Source organism: Phyllostomus discolor, chromosome 9 (assembly GCF_004126475.2).
Source record: "Phyllostomus discolor isolate MPI-MPIP mPhyDis1 chromosome 9, mPhyDis1.pri.v3, whole genome shotgun sequence".
Classification (NCBI taxonomy): domain Eukaryota; kingdom Metazoa; phylum Chordata; class Mammalia; order Chiroptera; family Phyllostomidae; genus Phyllostomus; species Phyllostomus discolor.
Genome location: NC_040911.2, coordinates 14918189 through 14942214, shown reverse-complemented (window position 1 = coordinate 14942214; position 24026 = coordinate 14918189). Strand labels below are relative to the sequence as shown.

The 24026-nt window shown below is 37.8% G+C and overlaps 1 protein-coding gene across 1 annotated transcript in view; it reads left to right on the top strand.

The window, feature by feature from the left end:
- DCC (DCC netrin 1 receptor) overlaps nucleotides 1-24026 on the top strand; it is a 1018954-nt gene that overhangs the window by 737134 nt on the left and 257794 nt on the right. The window contains exons 10-11 of the mRNA XM_036010199.1: nucleotides 18191-18339; nucleotides 19935-20073. Coding sequence (XP_035866092.1) covers nucleotides 18191-18339; nucleotides 19935-20073 — 288 coding nt within the window. The remainder of the gene's footprint in view (nucleotides 1-18190; nucleotides 18340-19934; nucleotides 20074-24026) is intronic.

Here is a 24026-nt window from a genome sequence, read left to right as displayed (position 1 = left end):
TCCTAGTTCAGGGTTGTTCATGTGTCTCTTCCACTGTTTTAATGAGGACACCTATCACATGGGTTTAATTCTAATCCAGTATGCCTCCATCTTATTTTAACTAAAGACAAAGATCTCTCTGAGCACCTATAAATTTGGGGGGTAGACTATTTAAACCAGTACCTATACTGCCCTATAGATCAGACATATCGTTAAAGTAAGATGACAGGTACTCAGGTTCAGCACTGAGCAAACGATGAAATTTAATAATGATAATAAATAAATATTTATTTACTTATAAATAAGAAGTTATCCTTTTCATTTTAAACTAATTTCAGTCATTGTTGCTCAAACAGGGAGGTAGTAAGAAACAGCCCTAATGCCCTTAAAAACATATTTGACATGCTTCTCCCTTCTTTCTCTCTTTGAAATTCCGTTGCTGGCTCGAGGACTGCAGGATGCAGTGCTTTCTGAATGTTAAGGACCACCAGCTGCTTAGGTGACCCTAAGGGAACTAACAAGTGGAGGAATCCCCTGTGTAACCGAGTCTGCAGACGCTGCCAGTGAGAGCCGTAACTGACACTGACCACGCGCCCCGGTTTTTGCCATTTGACCTTCAGTTGATAAAAAGCCCATGATCACTTCCTCCCGGACATGGATGGCAACATCCTGACTTTGATTTTAGCAGCTACAACCTGAAGCAGTAGTGCCATGGCATCACCTTAAATTCTTTCAACTTCAGCCCAGAGCAATCCCCTGTACCTGTCAAATATCCTGGGAGCAAGAAATACGGCTCCACCCAACTCCTATCTTAGCTGTGACACAATTAGATGGGACAAAACTAACAGTGTCAGGGCTGGGATTCGAACCAGCATAACATTTCTGTCACAATGCTGAAGTATGAGCACACATATGTGTGTGTCCATGTGTGTTCAAACTCAGGTTGACCTTGACTATTTCAGGGAAATGGAAAAATAATTAATTGAAAGTTAACTACATTTTGACCATTGTTTAATGAGTTAACATTCTTTTTAGTTTAGAAAAACATAGTCATGACGGTGTAAGGCTTTAAAAAATCTTAATATTATTGAGCTTAAGCCAGCAAGTGAGTTACGCTACCTGTTTTGTTGATAACATGCTAGGCACATAATTTGAACTCATTATCATAAATCACTTGATCTTAACCCTCAGCTCACTGTCTTGATTCAAAGTGTTCTCCTACTACCTTGCAATGAAATGAAAAATTATTATTATTACTTCCACTTTTCAGGGGGTGGGGAGAGCTGATGGGCTTGTAGTTCTGTCTACAGGCTCCTCTCAAAAATGCTCAGGACTCCCAGAGAAAAGTTGATGCTACTTCTGGTGGTATGTTTTTATCATTTTAGTATAATATTTAACTACAAATAACAGTGTAATCATAGATTTAATATATCACTGATTTATACTGTTATGCCAACAGCTTGCTAATGTTATCATTTCTAATATGATTTGTTCTACATACTCTTTTAATTTCATGTTCTTATACTAATTTTGCCACTTACTTGGAAATATTGAATTTTACCCTATTCTAATTGAAGCATTCTTGGATGATCCTAGTAGCATCACCTACATCTGTAATGTTGGTATGGTAGCCCCTGGCCACAAGTGGCTATAGAGCATTTGATTTTTGTATGTGCCTTGACTGGGGATTGAACCCGCAACCTTGGCATATTGGGACAATGCTCTAACCAAATGAGCTACGTGGCCAGGGCCTCTATTGACCACTTGAAATATGGTTTGCCCAAATTGATGTGTGCTATTAGTACAAAATCCACACTGGATATTAAAGACTTAGTATAAAAATTGTAAAGTATCACATTAAATTTTACATAGATTATGTTTTGAAGTGACATTTTAGATATATATAGTTAAATATGTATTATTAAAAATTAATTTTGTTTATTTAGTTTTCCTTTTGTTAATGTGGCTACTAGAAATTTTAAACTACACGTGAGTATTCATGGCTCACATTAATGTTTATGTCCACAGTGGTGACTTACGTGTACACCTTTAAGTCTCGTAGTCAACCAGGAAGCCGTCAGGAAGAAATTAAAAATATCAAATATTGCCAACCTGATATTAAATTGAGATTCAGAGTTGTTGAAATTCAAGTACATGGGTACATTTAACCCTTCTCAAGGAAAGATTTCTGGAAGAGTTATCTAAAAAGCACATTTAACAAGGAATTTATTTTACTCCATAGTTACCCCCCATCCGTCTCCATAGCCACTAAACACCGGACGTTTCTTTCCTATTGGTCTGACAGTTTACGGCCGCAGGAGAACAGAAGCAGGGGAGGCGGGCTGGAGGACAGAAAGGCGTTTTTGATCCAGAGCAGCGCACCGGTGTCCCTGTGTTCAGTTTTACTTACAGTCATTGTCCAGCTTCTGTGAGATGATTAAGTGCTGAAGTCTATTTGTCTTCCCGCCGCTATCTCTGAACAAGCCTAAATCTTCCATGTGGTTAATAAACTTCTTATCTTTTGAATACTGAAAATAAAATAAACTTAATCCTCAGGGTGGCTCGGTCAACAGACCGGGAGCCTTTTAGATGTTTCTGAGAGATAGAGGACAACTAGGTTTTCTGCCCCATGCGATTATCAATCTTCCCTGTGCGCGCATGTATGTGTAAGGGCGTTAAAGGTGCTTCTCAGTGATAAATGTCAGTGGAATTGCACAGTGAATATTAATTTCAGTATTGTCAAGGTCAGATGCGTACCCAGCTTCAATGCTACTGGAATTTTTATTGTAACCACTGTTACGAAAGATATTTTATCTTGGGCTCTTTCTTTTTCACTTATCAGGAGCAAAGGGGGGCATACTTCCTCAACATCCATGTACCTTGCCCAGCAGAGAAGGGCCTTAGCACAGTCTGATCTGTTAATCGGGGTAATTATATATTTCTAGTAAGATCAAAATGTGGGTGTAGAGGAGCTAAGTTAGGTGGGAAGAGAAAAAAAAAGACAGATGAACACAAAATCTGGAAACTAGCTGATGTTCCAGAAAAGCCACTGACTGTATGCAGAAACAGAAAACAAAAAGAATTGCAGAAATAAATAGAGATGAAAAAAATTCTGTGATGAGGCTCTTCATAGATGTAGGGTGTGAAATTATCTAGCTGGGAGCCCGAGAAATTAAAGAGAAGTAAAGAGGAAGAAAAACACTAGGTTGTGACTGTCCACCTGGGAATAAATGACCAGCTGCAGATCTCCGTATACAGGTAGGTTCCTCAAGCCCAGCATGGGTGCCAAAGCAGAGATACTCACCCTCCCTACACCCACGTCCATGCATGCACTGCTCAGTCCAGCTTTAGTCCAGGGGCAACACCGGACACACCCAGAAACACAGGAGTCATCCCTGAGGCTCCCGTTCTGCTCCAACTACAGTCCATCAGATGCTGCTGGTGTTGTCTTCTGTTGCTCTTGAATCCCTCGCTTTCTCTGTGCCTCTCCCGCCGTCATTCAAATTCAAACTGTTAACCTCCCTCTTCTGTACTGTGGCATGTTCCCCCGTGGGTCTCCCAACACCTCCGTTTGCCCTCTTCCATTCACCCTTTGTGTAGCTGACAGAGCACAAAATGCCTGGATCCATTAATTTTTTGTGTGATTCTTCCAGATCAAAGTTCTCCCAAAGCTTTTAAGGCCGAGTGTGGTCTCACCCCTGACAGCCTTCATGAACTCACACGGACCCCCACCCCATTCCCTGCTGGCTCCTTGTGGTCCCACCACTTTAGGCCGCAAAATTGTTTTTAATCCTCATCCAAGGATATGTTCACTGATTTTAGGGAAAGAGGGAGACAGAAAGAAAGCAGAAAAAGAGAGGGAAGGGTGGGAAGAGAAACATCAATGTGAGAGAGAAACATCAATCATTGCCTCCCATACGCACCCCGACCTGGGATTATAGCCACAATCTAGGCATGTGCCCTGACCACAGATCAAATCCTCAACCTTTTGGTTCGTTGACCAGACAACACTCCAACCCACTGAGCCACTCCACCAGAGCGAGACTACAATGAAAGGTTTCATTATTTCCCATGTCCATTCTTACAAGGCCTAGCTTCCCTGTAAAAATTAGTTAATATTTATCAAGCATTTACTTAGTGCCAAATGCCATTCATAAAATATTTATTATTAATCTTCACTATAAACTCATGACGTAGAGATGTGGAGCTAGTATTAACCCCATTTTTAAGATAAGAAAATATAAAACCAAAGATATAAGTACCTTGCCCTGGCTGGCATAGCTCAGTGGATTGAGTGCGGGCTGAGAACCAAAGTATCGCAGGTTCGATTCCCAGTCAGGGCACATGCCTGGGTTGCAGGCCATAGCCCCCAGCAATCGCACATTGATGTTTCCCTCTCTCTCTCTCTTTCTCCCTCCCTTCCCTCTCTGGAAATAAAGAAATAAAATCTTAAAAAAAGATATAAGTACCTTGACCCCAGCCAAATAGCCTGTGCAAGGGTTCTGGATTTGAACTGAGGGTCTCTGACTGTGGAGGCCACACTCCCAACTTCAGTCTCTGTCACCAGAGCTTTATTGGATGTCATTTGTTGGTGTCTCCTGCATCAGAGTAGCCCAGCTCTCTGACTTGGAGAAAAGCGTTCTGAATTTTTTCTTTAATGTATGGTCCCTCCCAAAAGAGCTAGTTTATCTAAGGCCGTTCCTCAGTTTTTAAAGCCTGGAAATAGATATACAATAAATTTCCCCCCCAAAGAGATGGCATGTTTTAAGGTAGGATCTTTTTTGTCATTGTGTAGAAAAAACTACTCACTTGACTGTCCGAAAAAGATCGCTGCTTCCTTTTCCTCTAACAAATGGCTGCAGAACTCCTTTATAAAAGCAGTCTATACATGTCATTTATTGCTCTATTAAAACTACAAGCATCCTATATTGATTCTCCCCACACTGGCCATAATACAAGCCAGATCTGAGGGAGGTTGTTGGGATGAAGTTACATTATCACCACGGGAAACACTCCGGTTGCACATAAGCTGAAGACACCTGCTCTCTGGTGCACACCCATTCACAGAGAACCGATATATTTGTGTGCAGAAATAATGCAATCCTGGAGAATATGCAAGTGCCCAGTGTGAGGCAAGTGAGGGGCTGGTGCATGCTGAGACTCTTCCATAGGAGATAAACATAAATGTGTGGTCAGAATTACAACAACAGAACTAGCAGGAGAATTTATGAGGAGCTTAAAAAGTTTAACATACATGTCACTATGATGATACATCCATGGAATGCTGGGTTGCCCATTTCTCTTTTATGTCCCTCATCTCCTCATGTCCTTCTAACAACCTTGAGGATCAAGAATGGGTTCTCTTTCCTTCAGTTGTTTGAGGAGGGAACCAAAATATGCAAAAGTTAAACTCAAGTTCAGGTAGCAATAAAATTAACTACCACATTACTTGGAACACTTTATTTTCTATACAGCCTCATATAACCCTCATAATAGCCCTGTTATGTCGATTATGAATCCAAGAGAAAACAATGTGTAGAGTGTTTAAGTAACGTGGCCCAAGGAAACACCATTTTTAGAGGAGGGTTTTTTTTTTGTTTTGATCCACACACCATATTACCTTAAAAGTGGTAGAATATTATTTGATTTTTTTGATTATGCTAACAAAATAGAAAATAAATGCCATGCCTGTGAATTTTTTCTTCAATATGGCATTAATTGTGCCATCATTAATTTAGCTCATTTTGGAATTATTACTTGGACTTAAATACCTGATCATCTGAAGCTTCCCCAAGTATATAGTTTTTTCTCTCCCTTAACCAACTTGTTAAGTTCTATTCCAGAAAGGCTAATGTCAAGGCCATTACCTAGCAAATGCATTCACACCCATGCATCCTGACTCACCAGATCCTGCCTTCACACCTGAACTCTGCTGTTCTTTCTTTTTCCATCAGTGAAATTCTAATTTTTTAATTGAGGCATAATTGTTATATAACCTTACATTAGTTCCAGGCACACAATATAATATTTCACTCCTTGTATACACTGCAAATTGATCCCCACAATCAGTCTAGTTACCATCTGTCACCCTGTGAAGGTAGAAATATTTATCCTGTGGTGAGAACTTTTAAGATTAATTCTCTTGGCAACTTTCAAATATGCTATGCATTACATCTCCATGACTGATCTATTTTGTAACTGAAAGTTTGTACCTCTTGCCCCCTTCACTCATTCTGTCCAACCTCCAATCCTGTTCCCCTCTGGTGGCCATCATTCTTCTACTTACATCTATGAACTCAGTTACACTTTGTTTTGTTTGGTTTGCTTTTTAGACTCCCTCTGTAAATGAAACGGTGCAGTATTTGTGTTTCCTTGTCTGACTTACTTCACTTAGCATAATTACTTCTTTAAATCTATCCATATTGTTGCAAATGTCAAGATTTCTTTTTATGGCTGAGTAGTACTCCATTGTGTGTACTATGTGTATACATACACATTGTATGTGTATACTGTGTGTCTAGTATACATATATGTGTGTGCATATATGTGTGTATGTTTGTGTATATACATATATATATATATCACATCTTCCTCATTCACTCATCCACTGATGGGCACTAAGGTTCTTCCCATATCTTGGCGATTGCTAGTAATGTTGCTATGAACTTAGGAGTGCACGTATCTTTTCAAATAGTGTTTTCATTTTCTTCAGATGTGTACCAAGAATAGAATTGCTGGATCATATGGTATTTTTATTTATAATTTTTGAGGAGCCTCCATACTGTTTTCCACAGTGACTGCACCAATTTGCATTCTTACTAACAGTGCACTGAGGTTCCCTTTTCTTCCCATCTTTACCAACACTTGCTATTTCTTCTCCTTGTGATAATAGCCATTCCAACAGGTGTGGGATTGTGTCTTCTTGTTGTTTTGACTTCCACTTTCCCGAGGATCAGTGACATTGAACACATTTCTATGTGCCTCTTGGCTCTGTGTTTGTCTTGCTCAGAAAAATGTCTATTCATATTCTCTGACCATTTTAATTGAATTTTTAAATTTATCTTAATGAATTATTTATACATTTTAGATAGTAACCTTTTGTCAGACATGTGATTTGAAAATATTTTCTCCCATTCTGTAGGTTGCCTTCTCGTTTTGTTAGTGGTTTCCTTTGCTGTGCAGAATGTTTTTAGTTGATATAGCCACACTTGTTTGGTTTTGCTTTAATTGCCTTTGCTTTTAGAGACAGATCCAAAAAAATCAAGGCTAAGGTCAAGGATCTTACCACCTATGGTTTCTTCTAGAAGTGTTATGGTTTCAGGTTTTACTTTCAAGCCTTGAATTAATTTTGAGTTAGTTTTTTGTATATGGTGTAAGATAATAGTCTAGTTTCATTCTTTTGCATGTGGCTATCCAGTTTTCCCAAAACCATTCTTTAAGAAGACTGTCCTTTCCAGACTATATTTTCTTTTCTGCTTTGTCATAAATTAATTGACCATGTATGTGTGAGTTTATTTCAAGACTTTCTATTCTGTCCTGTTGACCTCTGTTTTTATGCCAATACCATGCTGTTTGCATACTATAGCTTAGTAATATAGTTTGAAATCAGAGTGTCTGCTACATCTAGTAGTGAAAGAAGAGTGTTCTTCTTTCTCAAGATTGCTTTTGTATTAGACCTCCAGGAAAGTGAATCTGCACATGAATCATTTAAGAGCAATATCTCTGTTCCACCCAGCACTTCAGGTTTCCTGGACCTAAGCTTCATTGGTTTTCAACATCAGACATTTTGGGGGCTTGTCTCTCTGGTACAGGTCTCAAGAGTTGTGGATACCTGATGTGGGGCATGAGCCCCCTGCCCCTCAGCGGGAAGCTTCAGGTTTATGAGATCCCTCCTGATTGTTGGTTTCTGTGCTGGGGTGAGGTTTAGGCAAGCCCACATCTCTTCCTCTTCTTCTTTTTTAAATTTAATTTATATCTTTTTTTTATTTTTCTATTATAGTTTGCATTCAGTATTATTCTGTATTAGTTTTAGGTGTGCAGCATAGTAGACAATTGCATACTTGGCAGAGTGGTCCCCAAACATAGTTGTTGCAATATTATTGATGTCTTCCTCTTCTATCTGCCTGGATTACCTTATTTTTATTTTGTGTGAAGGAGCTGTTTAGCTAGGTTTCAGCTCTTTTCCAGAGGCAACTGGTCCATATGTAGCTGTGGACTTGGTGTGTCCATGGGAGCAGGTGAGTTCAGGATCTTACTATGCCCCCATTCATCAATGCAATTCTGATTGTTTTTCAAGAAAAATTCTTTTTGTGATATATACATTTATTTATTATTTTTTATTGTTGTTCAATTAGAGCTATCCCCATTCTCCTCCCCTTACTCTCCTCTTCACCTCCCACATTCAGTCCTTCCCCCTCTGTTGTCTTTGTCCGTGGGTGCTTTACATATGCTCCTTGATGACCTTTCCTCTTTCCCCCGTTATTCCCCTCCCCTCTGGTTACTGTTAGTTTATTCTTTATTTCCATGTTTCTGCTTTCTGTTTATATTTTGCTCACTGGTTTGTTTTATTGATTAGGTTCTACTATAGGTAAGATCATATGGTATTTGTCTTTCACTGCCTGGCTTATTTCACTTAGTATAAAGTTCACCAGTTCCATCCATGCTGTCATGAAGGATAGGAGCTCCTTCTTTTTTTCTGCTGTGTAGTATTCCATTGTGTAAATTTACCACAATTTTTTGATCCACTCATTTACTGATGGGTACTTACATTACTTCCAGCACTTGGCTATTGTAAATTGTGCTACTGTGAACATTGGGGTGCATAGTATCTTTTGAATTGGTGTTTCAGGATTCTTAGGGTATACTCCCAGAAGTGGAATTGCTGGGTCTAAAGGCAGTTCCATTTTTCATCTGTTGAGGAAATTACATACTGTTTTCCACAGTGGCTGCACCAGCCTGCATTCCCACCAACAGTGCACTAGGGTTGCCTTTACTCCACAACCCTGCCAGCACTCGTTTGTTGATTTCTTTATAATGGCCATTCTGACAGGTGTGAGGTGGTATCTCATTGTGGTTTTAATTTGCATCTCTCTGATGTCTAGTGATGCTGAGCTTCTTGACCGAACTTTCACATAATTAATTGTCCCTGCCTACTATATTCTTCATAAATAGATTTATTTTTGAAATTCTTATATACTTTATTGTCTGCCAAGTTAGATGTTAGTTTTGGTCATATATAGTCTGTTGTTTATATCTAGGTGCTTCCTGTGTGTGTGTTTTCTCTGTCCTAAATTTCTTGAAAATTTCAACCACAATGAAATATTTCACAGTACTGGAGATAGTATTATATGCTAAACACATAACATTATAATTATTCTTTTAAATCAGCTGATATTTTTATCTAAATTTCCAAATCTCTGGAAAATAACTGAACTCAAGCTCTTATGGGGGGAAAAGTGAAAGGAAAAAGAAGTCAGTTTCATTAGATTTATATGACATCAAACTGCCTTTAGTAATATGGAAACTTAAGCACATTTGGCTGAAACTTTAGGTTTTTAGCTTCTATATTTGATACCTCTTAGGCAATATTTCTAGATCATAAAAACAATTGCTTTTGACATTACTTAGAAATCTCCAGTTTAAATGGTTTGAGACCACAATAATGCAGTCAGAAATGTACATTATCCACTGTGTTTTATATATCTAGGTAATGCCTGTGTGTTCTAAAGTGCAGTTAAAAAAATAAAAAACTCTACATACTTCACCAAGGCTATTACTACTTGGCTGTGTTAGTGAAAAACCTGAAATACCTTACAGAAAAGCCCTTATTTTGAGGTCAGTTTCTATAATTGCTTTCATTATCAAACTGCCTTGAATTCTAGGATAAATCACAGGAAGACTACTTTCAATACTACTTCTTGAGAAATAATTGCTAAAGCTTTTCTTACTGCACTGTCAAAAATATCCATCGCTTAATATATTAGCATATATGTAGATATGTGCATGTACATATAAGTAATATATAAGTCATATATGTTACACACATTTCATATATGTGTGTGTATAGATGTATCTATATCTATATACAATTGTGTCTGTTTTGAGTTAGCAGATAGCACCTATTAAAATCCAAAGTAAAATGATTAAGCAATAACTGCTTCCTCCAATCAAATCTTGTCGTATTTATGTGATTTTGTAACAGGAACTGTAACTCTTAGTTTGTGCTTCTTCTTACCAAATTACTGTCGTGTCTTCTAACAATATATAGTTCAGTCAAAAGGGGGTTTCATTATGTTAATAATTACATTGCCCTCAGGCTTTTGATGTTGCATTCTCCATACAGAATAGGAAAAGATTTCATAAAATTACCATTAAAGCTGTTAACTACAGGAGGAAAAAAATCAAAGAGGTAATCAAAGCATGCACTTTACTATCAATAAATGCAAATAGTGTTGGAAATGGCTTGCATTTGAAACATGTTCAGTGAGGAGATCACTGGCAATGGATGTTGTTGCTTAAATAAGAAAGCTTCGTGGGGTAAATCTATTTGGATCACTACAGATAATTGCTTACATCCCTTGCTATCCATTTTTTTTCAGATGGCCTCCAAAACCTTTTTTTTTCTAAATTAACAAGTGAAGAAGGAGGTGAAATCGTCCTCAGAAATCTGGTCTGAATTGAGGACATATAAACTCTAAGTCATTATTTGAATGACACCACATGAGACATATATTTTTAAATGTACTGATACTAAAGGAGGTCTTAAAACAAAGGATTTGGTGACTGTGAAATTGATGATTTGGGAACGGTAGGATACATTGTACTGCACAGTCATTTAAAAGACTTTAAATATTCAAATGTTCAACTACATATTCTGACACTAACATTTGTCTTCATTTCAGACTTCCAGCTGAGAAGCATCAGTATAATGGTGAAAAGATATCAGCCTTATTCAGTATTATGAAGACAGTGGCATATCTTGATTCTTCTTAAGCTTTTTCTATGAAAATCCTATATTCACATTCTTATTTTGAAGGGATTATTTAAACTCCCAAGATATTTTTAGAACCATATATTTGATAAATCATAATTTATGTTTTAGTCTGACTTACACAAATGCAAAATTACTTACAGTAAAGTTAGGAAGGTAGATGGGTAGATATACATTAGAATAGAAACAGACCAAGAAAAAGGAAGATAAATGGGTAATAATATATGCTAAGTGACTTCTTAATAATCAAAAGCCCTAACATTGTATAAAACCTAAAATATTTGGTGAATTTAACCAGATAAATTCAAATGTCTTTGAATTACCCATGATTTAGAAAATGAAATATTAAAATCTATTCATGTACATGTTTTAGCTTTTAAAAAAATAGCATTTTATTAAAATTTGAAAATGTCTATCTCAAGTGAAATTGTCACTGTGTATTCTATCACAAAGTGATTAACAATCACTACAAATGATTTAATAATAATCAGCATGTTTTAAAACCAAAAGAAAGCAGAGATATTATCTAATCTTTTGAGAGCTAACACTTAAAGAATCATAGACTCCAATGATGGAAACTATGGACACTATACCTCAAAAAATACAAACTCTACATTCTTGGAAATGTTTTTATAGCTTTAAGAGGCCCATGGACTCCTTCATGCCAATGACTGGTTCCTATCATAAGTAGAATAGGGACCAAAAGCCCCACACTTTCTGACTCTTACTTTAATCAATTATAGATCATTAAACTATGATATTCTCCCTCTCACACACATCTTGTTTCAATCTGATTATATGTGATAACTCATTCTTTATTAAAAATTCAGCTAACTTTTATATGCCATTTTGGGGATTAATATGCAATAAGATCTCATTATAAAGTATTCTGATATATTATAAATTTATATATAGTCAGAAATTACTGTTCCTCTTGCAAATAGTGACACATAATACATCTCATTGACTTCAACATAACTATTTAATTTGTTCATAGGTATAGGTGTTTTAATGAATTTCTACTGAAATGCAATATTGAAATTTAAAAAGGTGGTTGGTTAGGCTGACATTGATTGATGAGTTACTTGCATGGATTATGTATCTTTTCTGAAATCTTTCCATTCTTTGAAGAAATAGGTAACTTTGAAGAGCAGCGGAAAGAAATTAGATGCAGTTTGCCACAAAATTATTGTCCAAAGGAAGGGATCAGTGGGGGATTATTAACGACATCTTGGCAATGATGAGTCGTTAAGCCCATTAAGTTTCTTGACTGACATACTAAAATGTAATGAAATGGAAGGCAGGAGCCGTTAACTGTATTGATTTCACATCTAATTTCCATTGTTGAACATTTTTGTGTCTCCTTTTTTCTCTCTTTCTACTATGAATATAATAAATCAGATGTAAATCTATGTAAGTTATTCTTCAATATACTTTATGGATATGGATCTGAATAAATACACAACTGTATACATGTACATATATAAACATACATCCACCATTAACATAAAATGCAATATATTGTCTACAGACCTATGTTAGAGCTGTAAATCAAAGGGAAAATATTAGGGCATTTATGAGTTTGAATTTATAGCATGTTGTGAAGAAGTATAAACATTTAATAGTTTATGTGAAAGAGTGTTGGCACTAACCAGAGATGTTGTGAGGAAGAATGTTACATGCAGACAGTATTTTGGTCTGGATCAAATAATTATATACATGATAAATACATGATTCGATACTTCTTTGATGTCTCGATGTTTATATTTACTTGGGACAAGATAGGCTTATAGTATTTTGATTTTAATACCCGAGGATATTAAAGAAAATTTACCAATCCAATCAGATCATGAAATAAATTATATTTTATAATCAAACATTAAAGTAGGAAATAACTTAATCCTAAAAGGAAGTCTTTTCACAGAAAAAGATCATTGGAACCTTTACAATGGCAAATAGAATGTTATCATGTATCTGGAAATTAGTGGAAACCCATAGATTTGTTTGTGAATACTTAGCCTGAATGTTCCTTTCTAATTCAGGTGTCTATATTGTCTGCTTGAAATTCTTCCAGAAACCCAGGCACACATTTTTCCCTGATAGTGTCTAATGACCACGAGGGAGGGAAAGTAATTCAGTGGGTGAGGAGATGATCAGAGTAGGCACCACCAGTGTGAACTGAATACAAACTATGGCTCGCATTGCCTGATGTTCTCCCATCGGTGGCTAAGCTGCATGTGTTCGTAAAAGCATTACACTGTAGGCGAAGTGCACACAAGCTCACATGCACACGACAATATGGACAAGCATGTCAACTTCAGTTCTCATCAGGTGTGTTGGGGAAACACGATTTTCTGATCACTTTTAGTGACAGTGCTGAATTAACGACCTCAAATGAGTTAGACTGCATAGTGTATTTTAGGCTTGTGATTTACAGTAACATTTGCTAATTGTATATAAAGTCACTCATTTGACACACATTTATTAAACACTGTCTGTATACCTAGCATTGTGCATATCCAAACAATTGCTCTTGTTATTTGGGAAAGTAAGTGAAGGGTTCTGATCATTCTCTGGACCAAGAGCCAGGACCCTAAGCAGGCATGGCTGGGCTCGGCAGGAGAGGAGTGTGGCCTAGTGCGTGTCCTTGTGGGGCTGCTGCCTTGAGCTGCAGATGTCCCTGGGGTCTGTTCTTCTCACAGGCATGATGGAAGTGGCTGTGAGAATGGTGTGTCTGATTCCCATGTGCTTGGCAAGCCACAGTTTGGTGGGCTGTGCACCCCCTGCTTCTCCCACTGCAGGCAGTCCTCTCAGCTTGTTCTTCCAGATTTTCAGGCCATTTGTTCTTCAAAAATTGAAAATGATCTGAATTGTTTTCCATTACTCCCTTGTGCTCCAGTGGAACAAGGGAGCAGAAACTCCCCAAACATTGCCCCCTCCTCTTTCCCATATACTCACTCCTCTCCTAGTCCTCCTGGGAACATGTCTGCCCTGGCCACCTCCACTGAATGTGCTACTGTCACAGCAGCCACGATGGCCTTGCAGTTTGGTCATTTAAAAACCTTAGTATTTGCTCCCAGAATGAGCCATGTTAACAGGAGGAGGTGCTCCTTCGTTTTAGCTGTGGGACAGTAAGAAGGAATACATTCACCTGCAGAGGTCATGGTCAAAAATTACAGCACAGGTCACGTGTGTCACACCCCCTTATGAAACACATGTTATAACCAAACTGATGGCTTAAACGTTATGGCTTAACATTAGTCATGTGCAGATGCACAGCTACTCATGACCTTGAACCTGTGCACCCGATATATGTAATAATATTTAAGAAAAGTTTGTATGTCTCAGATCAGCCACGACCTCTGCAGGGTTAATGCTTTACCCATCACTGGGCCGCACAGACATGCTCTCTGAGCTTTCACAATCCTGCACCCTTCACACACAACGTGTTCTGCAAGCAGTCCGCGCAGTCTCAGTTCTCCTGCTGCTTCCTTTGCATCTACCTTCCCTAGAAGAATAGCAGACTTCCGATCAGAAATGTTCCCTCGCGAACTGTTTGCATTGTCTTTGTGGATGTATAAGTAATTAATAGAAGCACGCAAACTGGCATTTTTATCACTGTTCTTTAAAATGTTGTACTTTGAAAATCCAGTTGAACCATATCAGTGGGCAAGTTTTTAATTTGCTGTGTCTACCCCCCTGCTCCCACCAAGGAGCAAAATGTCTCCAGTATAATACAGTTCTAATTATCACTACAAGCGTTCACATAGGCAAGACTCTCTGTTGTTCAATATTGTTTACTGAAGGCCCCTTCGTGGAATAGGGGGTTTTCCATAGAGAAATTATCCCTTCCTAGAAGAATACCAAGGTGGGGGTGCTCCCATAAAGTGTCTTTCTAAGTGCAACTGTTTGGGAGACAGAAGTTTCCCATGGTACAAAGAACATACAAAAGAAGAATGGGGAATGCAATAGGAACCCTGTAGAGGTGGTTGGGACTAGGGGGCATCTCTATATGGTCATGAGAAATGTGTATATGTATCTGTATATTTGAGTATAGGTATGCATGTTTGCATTTGTGTATGTATGTATATACACAGTCATGTGTTCGTTGTTCACAGAAATGGAGAAGCAAAGACACCCAAGTAGCAATGAACACATCTAACACCCAGATCTTTATCTTTTTTTTAAAGTCTTTATTTATTTATTTTTAGGGAGGGAGGGAAAGGGGGAGAGAGAGAGAGAGAGAGGGAGAGAAACATCAATGTGCGGTTGCTGGGGGTTATGGCCTGCAACCCAGGAATGTACCCTGGCTGGGAATTGAACCTGGGACACTTTGGTTCCCAGCCCGTGCTCAATCCACTGAGCTACGCCAGCCAGGGCCCAGATCTTTATCTTGAATACCATTCCCTCAGAAGGGAACCAGAAATCTTTGGAGAAATGTTTGATTCCAGCTCTTGGGCAAGATCAAGATGAGCCTGGAATATACTATACCAAAAAGAAAGGTGTTACTCCAGTAAATGATGGGGTATTTGCCCTCTGGCCAAAGCTGAGACAATTTGAACATCCAAATAACTAAGGACAATAATAAATTGAAGACCGTAAGAAAGTAGGAAACCATCTCCCCATACCAACAATACATACATTAATAGAAAAAGGCATGGGCTCTTGCTTATAATAGAATGCAGAGTGCCAAGTGGCTAATGCAGAAGTACTTGAATGAAAAATAATCACCTTTTGTAATCACCCTGGTAAAAATTGGTATTCCATCAAAAACCATTAACAGACGCTGACTCTAAGGAAAGCTGGTAAAGAGCATGATATTTACATGGTCCTAACGTAGTATCTTCCCACGGATTGATTATTAGCTGTGAGTGGTGGAGCAGGGGGCCAGAGGTCGGGTGGGGATGCAGGGGGAACAGTGAATTCTACAGTGGAGGAATCTGACAGCAGCTTAGCCAGGTACTCAACATTAACCTATGAGTGACTGAGAGAGGTCTGGTGCCCCACTCTGGAGGTGATGCCCCGAGAAGGGCAGACGTCACTGACATTTCATTGATGACCGGAATGTATAACCTAAATTCAACATGGAGAGGCAAAAACAAACCCCAAATGAGGAACATGCTATTAATAAAAACAAGACTATATTCTTCAAGATTATGAATGGCTTGGAAGAAATAATGGCTTTGGAACTGCTTCAGCTTAAAGCAGACTAGAGACAAGGTGACAAAATGTAAACCTGACCCTAGACTGGATCTTGATAAGCAAGGGAAATGCTACATACATGACATGTTTGGGTCCATTGACACAATTGCAATGCACATGAAAATTTGATAAAAATATTGTTTTAATATGAAATGCACTGAAGATAATAACTAATTTATGTACATACGAGTTCTTAGGAAATATGCACTAAATTGTACAGGAGTAAAGGGCTATGGTGTGTATAACTTAATCTGAATATAGAGAGATATATATTCTCTCTATCAAGAGAGAGAATTCACTCTCTCTCGAAATAGATTTATATAGTGCATTTATCACTATGTATAGATTATAGATTTACTATAAGTTTATATATAGTGAGTGATAATGCAACCTGCATATATATATATACATACATATATATATATATATATATAGAGAGAGAGAGAGAGAGAGAGAGAGAGAGAGACTACATGTATAGAGAGATAGATTATGATAAAATATATAGAGCAAAGTTTTAACAGTGAGTAAATCAGGATAAAGGGAACATGGGTGTTCTTTGTATTATTCACGTTATTAAATTGGTCTGTAGATTTTAAATGATTTCCAAATAAGTTTTTAAGAAACCGTTAACAGCCATTTGTAAGGTGAAAAGAATGCAGTTGTCAACAAGCGTTCTCAAGATTTGGCAACTGGTGGGAAAATTTGTGAAAATGACATAAAATATGTGTTTCTGACATGACTATATTTATTTTTCCCAAATGAATGTGTGAGCAGTAATGCCTTAAGTTTGCTGGGTATCATGGAACACATTCTGAAAAATGATTCAGAGACATAGGCTCAATGCTAATATAAGAAATGTATCTTCAGATATGCCAGCTAGGTTTTTATGTGCTATTTTGCTATGAAAGTTCAAACTCACAGAATTGTAATGCAGGCTGTTAATGTATAGCTGTCCAAAGCTGGGTAGTATCCAACACTGAATTCACAAAATGTTTAAGTTAATGCCGTAGACTCACAATGCTGAGACTACTAATTTATTTTAGATTACAAAAAATAACATGGGTATCCCATTTACAAAGGATATATTTATATTTAGTTATATTTGCAAAAATGAAAAATTATGCATACATTCAAAATTTGCAAATCTGGAATCTGAAGGACTCTTATCTCTTTTTGTACCCGGACCTGATCTGCCAGCCGATATATAGTCTTAATCATTTTGTTTGGTGTGAATATCATAGGTTTTGCTGCAAATATATGATTTGACAGCAGGGTGCTACCACAGACCCTACTAGGGTGTTACCTAAAACACTGCCTGTGTACCACGTACCTTTCTAAAATCTGAGCCTTCCTGGATCTCAATATGCAGCTGGACACAAGTGTCTTGGTTAAGTGATTGTGGACTTGTGCTATCCAATTACTTTAATGAGGATGTTACTTATCCTTGATTATGTTAAGTAATAGTTATGAGAGAAAAATGGAATACTAGAAAGTAAAATTGAAAATTAAAACCTGAAATTAATTGAAAGGACCCAGGATTGGGCAAGACTTTAAAATGCTAACTTGAAGACAATAAACGTGGTAAATTGTGCATAGCTGTGCTGCCTATTTGAATTATAAGTAGAATCCTAATGTACAAGTATTCTCATCATATTTTCCCTTTTCCCTCTGCGGTTATTAGCAATACACAGGCAAAGGCATACTGACATAGTGGAAAATTCTCCACACTCAGAATTTAGATTAAGAATCCCATCTTTTTCTGCTCCTTGACCAGTTTTGTCAACTGTAAAATGAAATAAGAAATTCAGATGAATATAAGTCCTCTCCTGAATTTTAAAATGAGAAATAACTCTAAAATTGCATTACTTGATGTTTATATTTTATAGTTTTATATTCTTATTTCATATGGTTTTTGAAATACTACATGCAGCTATAATTTCCTCGGACTGTGAGAGATGTAATTCTGATTGTCTTGAGAAAGAGAACCACCTTATACTAATCGATTTCTCTTGTACACAGTGCAAGTCCCAGGTCCAGTAGAAAACCTGCAAGCTGTATCTACCTCACCTACCTCAATTCTTATTACCTGGGAACCCCCTGCCTATGCAAATGGTCCAGTTCAAGGTTACAGATTGTTCTGCACTGAGGTGTCCACGGGGAAGGAACAGGTAGGAAAGGGAACGGGCCCCCCGCTGCCACCTGTTGGATGGCTCTAGGGCTAGAGAAACAGGAGACGTGCGAGCTCCTGATGTCTAGTCCAGTGTCCAGCACTTTATTGGATGGCCGATCAGTTTTAAAGTGCCTGTTACTGGAAATGTTAAGCAATTTAATTTCATTCTGGTGGTAAGAAAGGCACTTGGGTAATGAAATGAATCAGTAGGATGGATAGGGATGTTTCATGTGAGCGTGTAGGTGCCTGAGCCAATGTAACCACATTTGTATCAACCCCTCTGGTCCCAGAAAACATTGGCATTTTCAGCCCTTATCCTAAGGGAGGATTTATCGTGTAGTCAATGGCCTCACCCAAATTGCTATTTTTATTCTTATATATTTGATGGCATTTCTGTCTTCTCGCCACCATTGGACTGTCACATACCACTTTTCAGTTTTTTCAGCCTATTCTTCCTCCTTCTTACATTTCATGTCTAATAGGCAGGTAGCACAGACGCCTGAAAATAGGCCAGTTCTATTTTCAGGTAAAGTAAGAGTGAATGAGCCTTTGTGGAGACACGGGAAGCTCAGCAGTTCTCTTTGGTGACATACGTATGACTATTGAGATGTTTACTTCCAGAGTCTCAAGTTCACGTGCAAAAAGAGGAAGAGGCAGGTGTGCACTTAAATGGGAAAGAAAGAGACGTGACCTTGGGACAGCCGAGTCCTTAGGTTTGTGGTGAAGTTTGCTGAGCGCAGTGCAGCCTCTGTGCTGCCATGTAAACTGCGTGGTAGAGTGGGGTTTTTTTTATTTTTAAAAATGTTTTGCATCACTTCTATTCAGAAACAGTTCTAAGTCCCAAGTCACATTGTAAAATAAGAATGTCTAAGAGTTCCTCCTATGTAATCGTTCATTCCATGTTTTGCTTGCTGCTTAGCTCTTATTTCCCTCTTTCTACCCACTTTCTGCATATTTTAGCTCTCCAGTAATGCATATCACCAATCCAAATAAGTCCCAACATGGTGTTCCCCAAGGTAGATGTGAGGGCGAGCATCGTTGTGGAGAGCTAAATCATGGGCCTTCTCGAGCGATCTGGCTCTGATTTCTCTGTGACCTTCCCCTCCAGCACCTCATTTCTGCCGCTGTGACGTGCTGGAAACAGTTCCAAACCTACCTCACAGCATTTTGACAGATAAAAATGGTGGCAAACTCTCTGTCAGTTTTAAGAAATGTGGGTCTATTTCAGCTAGGGAGGAAAGAAATCTGTTGTTACAGAAACCTGTAAACTGCTCCGTTTCAGGAGCAGGAGCTGCTCTCTGCTCCCAGGGGTTTACACACAAACTACTCAGTGTATTGGCTGGTGGTAAACAAATTGGAACTTGATGACTGTGAAAATAGCATGGCGTTGTTTTAACTAGGAGTCTACAGAGAGGCTTGAGCTTTGCTGGGGGAGTGTGTGTCCTGAGAAGGTTTTACAACAACTTGTTTTAAGGCTGAAGCGTAGTTTTGTGAGTAAGAGTCTGATATCCAATTTACTGACTGAACAGAATGGCTGCCGCTTCTGCTCTAATGTGCCTCCTGAATCACAGTCTTGGCGTTTTATGTCTCCAGAATATAGAGGTTGATGGACTATCTTATAAGCTGGAAGGCCTGAAAAAATTCACGGAGTATACTCTTCGATTCCTAGCTTATAATCGCTACGGGCCAGGAGTTTCTACTGACGATGTGACCGTGGTCACCCTTTCTGACGGTAAGTCACAGGCATTAACACTTGACTCTCGTACGTATCGTGATAACTGAATAATCTTTTGTGTATGTCATAGATTTTGTTTACAAAGCTTCCTCACTAAAACTGTGTGAAGTATATTTACATAAAGTAAGGATTTGCCTAATTCACTCAAATTTTTACAGTCATATTTATATTTTAAGTCAAAATGTTTTCATAGGTAATCTTCAAAGTGTGATGACTACCTAAGAGCTCAAAATCATTGTTTGTGTTTTTCTTTGTTTCCATCAATACAAACATATTTGTACATGTGTTTGGACTGAATACGTTGGTGTGTTTCTTTTATGTCCCATTCTTAAAAAAGGAAGATGGTTAAACATTTAAATGGACATAATAATGGACAGTTCTCCTACATGTACATCTTAGTTTGAAAGTATGTATTAAGAATTTAGGCCAAATAGTTCAGCATTGAAAGTATCACAACTGAATGGAAAAATGTATACATTTAATTATCCCATGCCTAACAAATGAAAGATCACACATACTCTCTTAAATGTTAAAGAAAGGAAGAAGTCTTAATGAAGAGAATGGATTTGACAAAGCAGTAGCAGAGGAAATTAGAAATCTACGAAATGGATGAGAATGAGATGTTGGGAAATGTAATGAAAAGTCAAAATAAAGTACAGCAGAGTACATGATGTGGGGCCAGTGAAAACTCAGGCAGGTGTAAAAATGCAAAGATGTGACCTCCATGAATATTAAAAAGGCGACAAACTATTTCTTTTCAGCACTGGTTTCTGTGTTGGTGTGTGTAATTCTATACATTATTAATCTTCGAATTTCAAAAAGAAATGACTTTAGCTTTTGATTCCTTGACCAATCTATTATTCTTTATTCCGGGAAAGAATCGGGACAGATATTTCACACAATATTGATGGGATGAGGAAGGGCATCCATGTTATTAAGGGCAGTGCAGAGAAGACACGTGAGTAACGCACATTTGCAATTTCAACTTTAAAAAATGTTTTATGTGTGATAACTCCTCAGTGTCAATTTTAAAGTAATCCTTATGTCCATCCAACTGATTCTTTTATTGAAGACAGAACAGAATATTTATCGGCTGAATAAATTACTTCACAACTTATAATTATAAAAATAAAAGGAAAACAAATGAAAATGAATATTTTACATAATTTATGTAGATTTAATTCACACTCTGAACTGTAATACTGTGTCCTCATTCTCCACTTAGATTTTAAATGTCATAAGTGAGGAAGAGAGATTATTGCTCATTAGTCCAAGAATTATCATCTAGGAATGTATCAGCATTTAAGAGTTAGAACATGCCTGTCACTGTATTAAAGGACTTCCACTATCCTTACCCATCAAGCACCGTTGTGCGAGGGCCCCTGATTTTTCTCTATCAGAGGCATTTGATAGGGAAAAACAAGAACTTCATAGCCCTCTTGAAATGGGCTGCCTCATCAGGTCTGCATTCATCTTTACAATCAACTCATCTCTTTTAATTTCCAACAAAACTCTGCACTCTGTCTTTGGTTCCTCTATCATCCACTCCCTTCTCCGCTTCAGTCTGATGCCTTCTCCTCTCTACTGCAGCTGTCTATGCTCAGGTAACATATGATACAGGTACGTGTTTCATCACATTTTACTTTCCCCCACTTCACAGTCCCAGTCAAGCCCTTGCTCCTTGACTTTCTGGATGTCCTAACAAGGAGATGTGAAAGTTGAATGGGCTAGTCCATGTAAGCACCTAAAAGAGGAACATGACACATATATAAGTATTTAATAAATGTAATCTATGCTAATGTGTGTGTCCCTTTTTCTCATTATACTATATGCTCCTCATATAGTATGGTTATAGTCACATCTATATTCCCCTTAACTCACTAAATAGTTACTGAATGAACCATACAGCTCAGCCAAATGGGGACAAGTGTCTGTGTGTATAAGCATATCTTCAGGACTTCCCATTTGTGTGGCTCATTTAATATATGTTTAGGTCTACATGCATGTGTTTTATAAAGATAATCATATCTTTTATCAGGTCAGAGGAATTCTTACCATAAAAATTTATATTAGGGACATAGAAAAATCAAATAAAAATAAAAAGCAGCCGTGGCTGGTATAGCTCAGTGGATTGAGTGTGGGCTTGTAAACCAAAGGGTTGCCAGTTCAATGCCCAGTCAGGGCACATGCCTGGGTTGCTGGCCAGGTCCTCAGCAGGGAGACACATGAGAGGCAACCACACATTGATGTGTCTCTCCCTCTCTTTCTCCTTCCCTTCCCCTCTTTCTAAATAAATAAATACAATCTTTTAAAACAAAAGCAAATACTATTTTCCAAATTAATGAGCCCAATATACCCTGTTATCTAAGATGCTTATACACACTTTTATCCTGAGGAGCCATCATCTTGAATTTAGCTCCCCTTTACTTATTTTTCTGGAAAGAAACTTTGGGGGAGTTTTTGTTGTTGTTGTTCAAATTCCTCTACATAGTGTGCCCTTGGTTTACAGTGGCCCACTTGCTCAAACCACTGGGGACTGTAGAACACCAGGCTAGGCAGCCTCGCATCTACTGTGGAATGGAACTAGTTTTGCCAGTTTGTTCCAAAACACTGTCTGTTGTGAGTTGACATGGTTAGGTCATTCACAGATTTGACAAATTAATTAGCACTTATTAGTGCCTTTGCCAGCTTTCCGTATGTCCAAAAACAGTGAGGCCAAATTTCATAGGCAAACTTAACTTATAGGAATATGCTTCTCACTGTTATCGCCGATATTTATTGAGTACTTATTAGTGGAAAGCCCAGCCCTATGCACTTTTATTTTTAACCTTTTATTCTCAGTATACTACATTTTATCCAACTTTATAGATGACAGAGCTAAGACAGAGATCACAAAAACTAGTAACCAACAGATCCAGGTTGATAAACTAGTAAGTAAAGAGGCAAGATTCAATATGGGAATATATTGAAGTGGTTTCTCTTACTCTATAATAAATGTCTCCTATTAGTTCATTCATAAATAAAGCTTCTAAACACATATGAATTATTACAGTTTATAAATTATGAGTACAGGACAGCGCACACTTGCTAAGAGGAGGAATGCAAGTGACTTTGTGTATGGAGATTCATTTACAAATGTGGGAACCTGATCTAATCCACAGAATGACTCATCGTCATGGGTTTCACCATGTTCCACCCTATAGAGAGGAATTTCCAGACCAAACACTTCTGATCGGATTTAATGAACCTGTTGTAAATGATAAATTGCTTAGCATTTTGGAGGGGAAAGCAATGAACCAAATCCTTTCCTTCTGCCTCATGAGACAAGGAAACATTGTCAAATAAGAGAAATAAAGAAAAACCCAAATAAATGGCTTCGTTTACGTCTCCCACACATCTAACCCTACGTGTTGTTACCGATTCATCTGTAAATTCTGTGGGAATTGACAGTGAGAAGGAGGGAGTAGCAGTTGACAATGAAAAATACTATAGAAAAAATTCGTTACTTTCTTCCCTAAGTAAGACAAGAGTAGCCAGTGTGGTATCAATGGAATGTAAGAGAGATTTCTATTGCCAAAAACAAACAAAATACATCAACACCATTGTTAAAAGCCCACCTTTGGGAAGTTAGGGCTTTCAATTCCCAATACATAAAATAATCTCCATATTTATCAAATTGCAGTAGTTACAAAAAGAAGTCCACATGTGTATCCTTTCTTTTCTATATTCTTAGCTTTCTGGCAATGTCATGTATAAACTTACATTAAAATAACATTTGAGGGTTACATATCTACTAGCAGAGTACCTAGAACAAAATATGTGGTAAATTAAACTTCTCCTTCCTCTGAAATTCAATCACTTATCATTAATCAAGCTACTGAAATTATATTTTGATACTATTTAATTGTGCAGAAGTGGGTGTAATATGATTAGTAAATTATATGCATGTC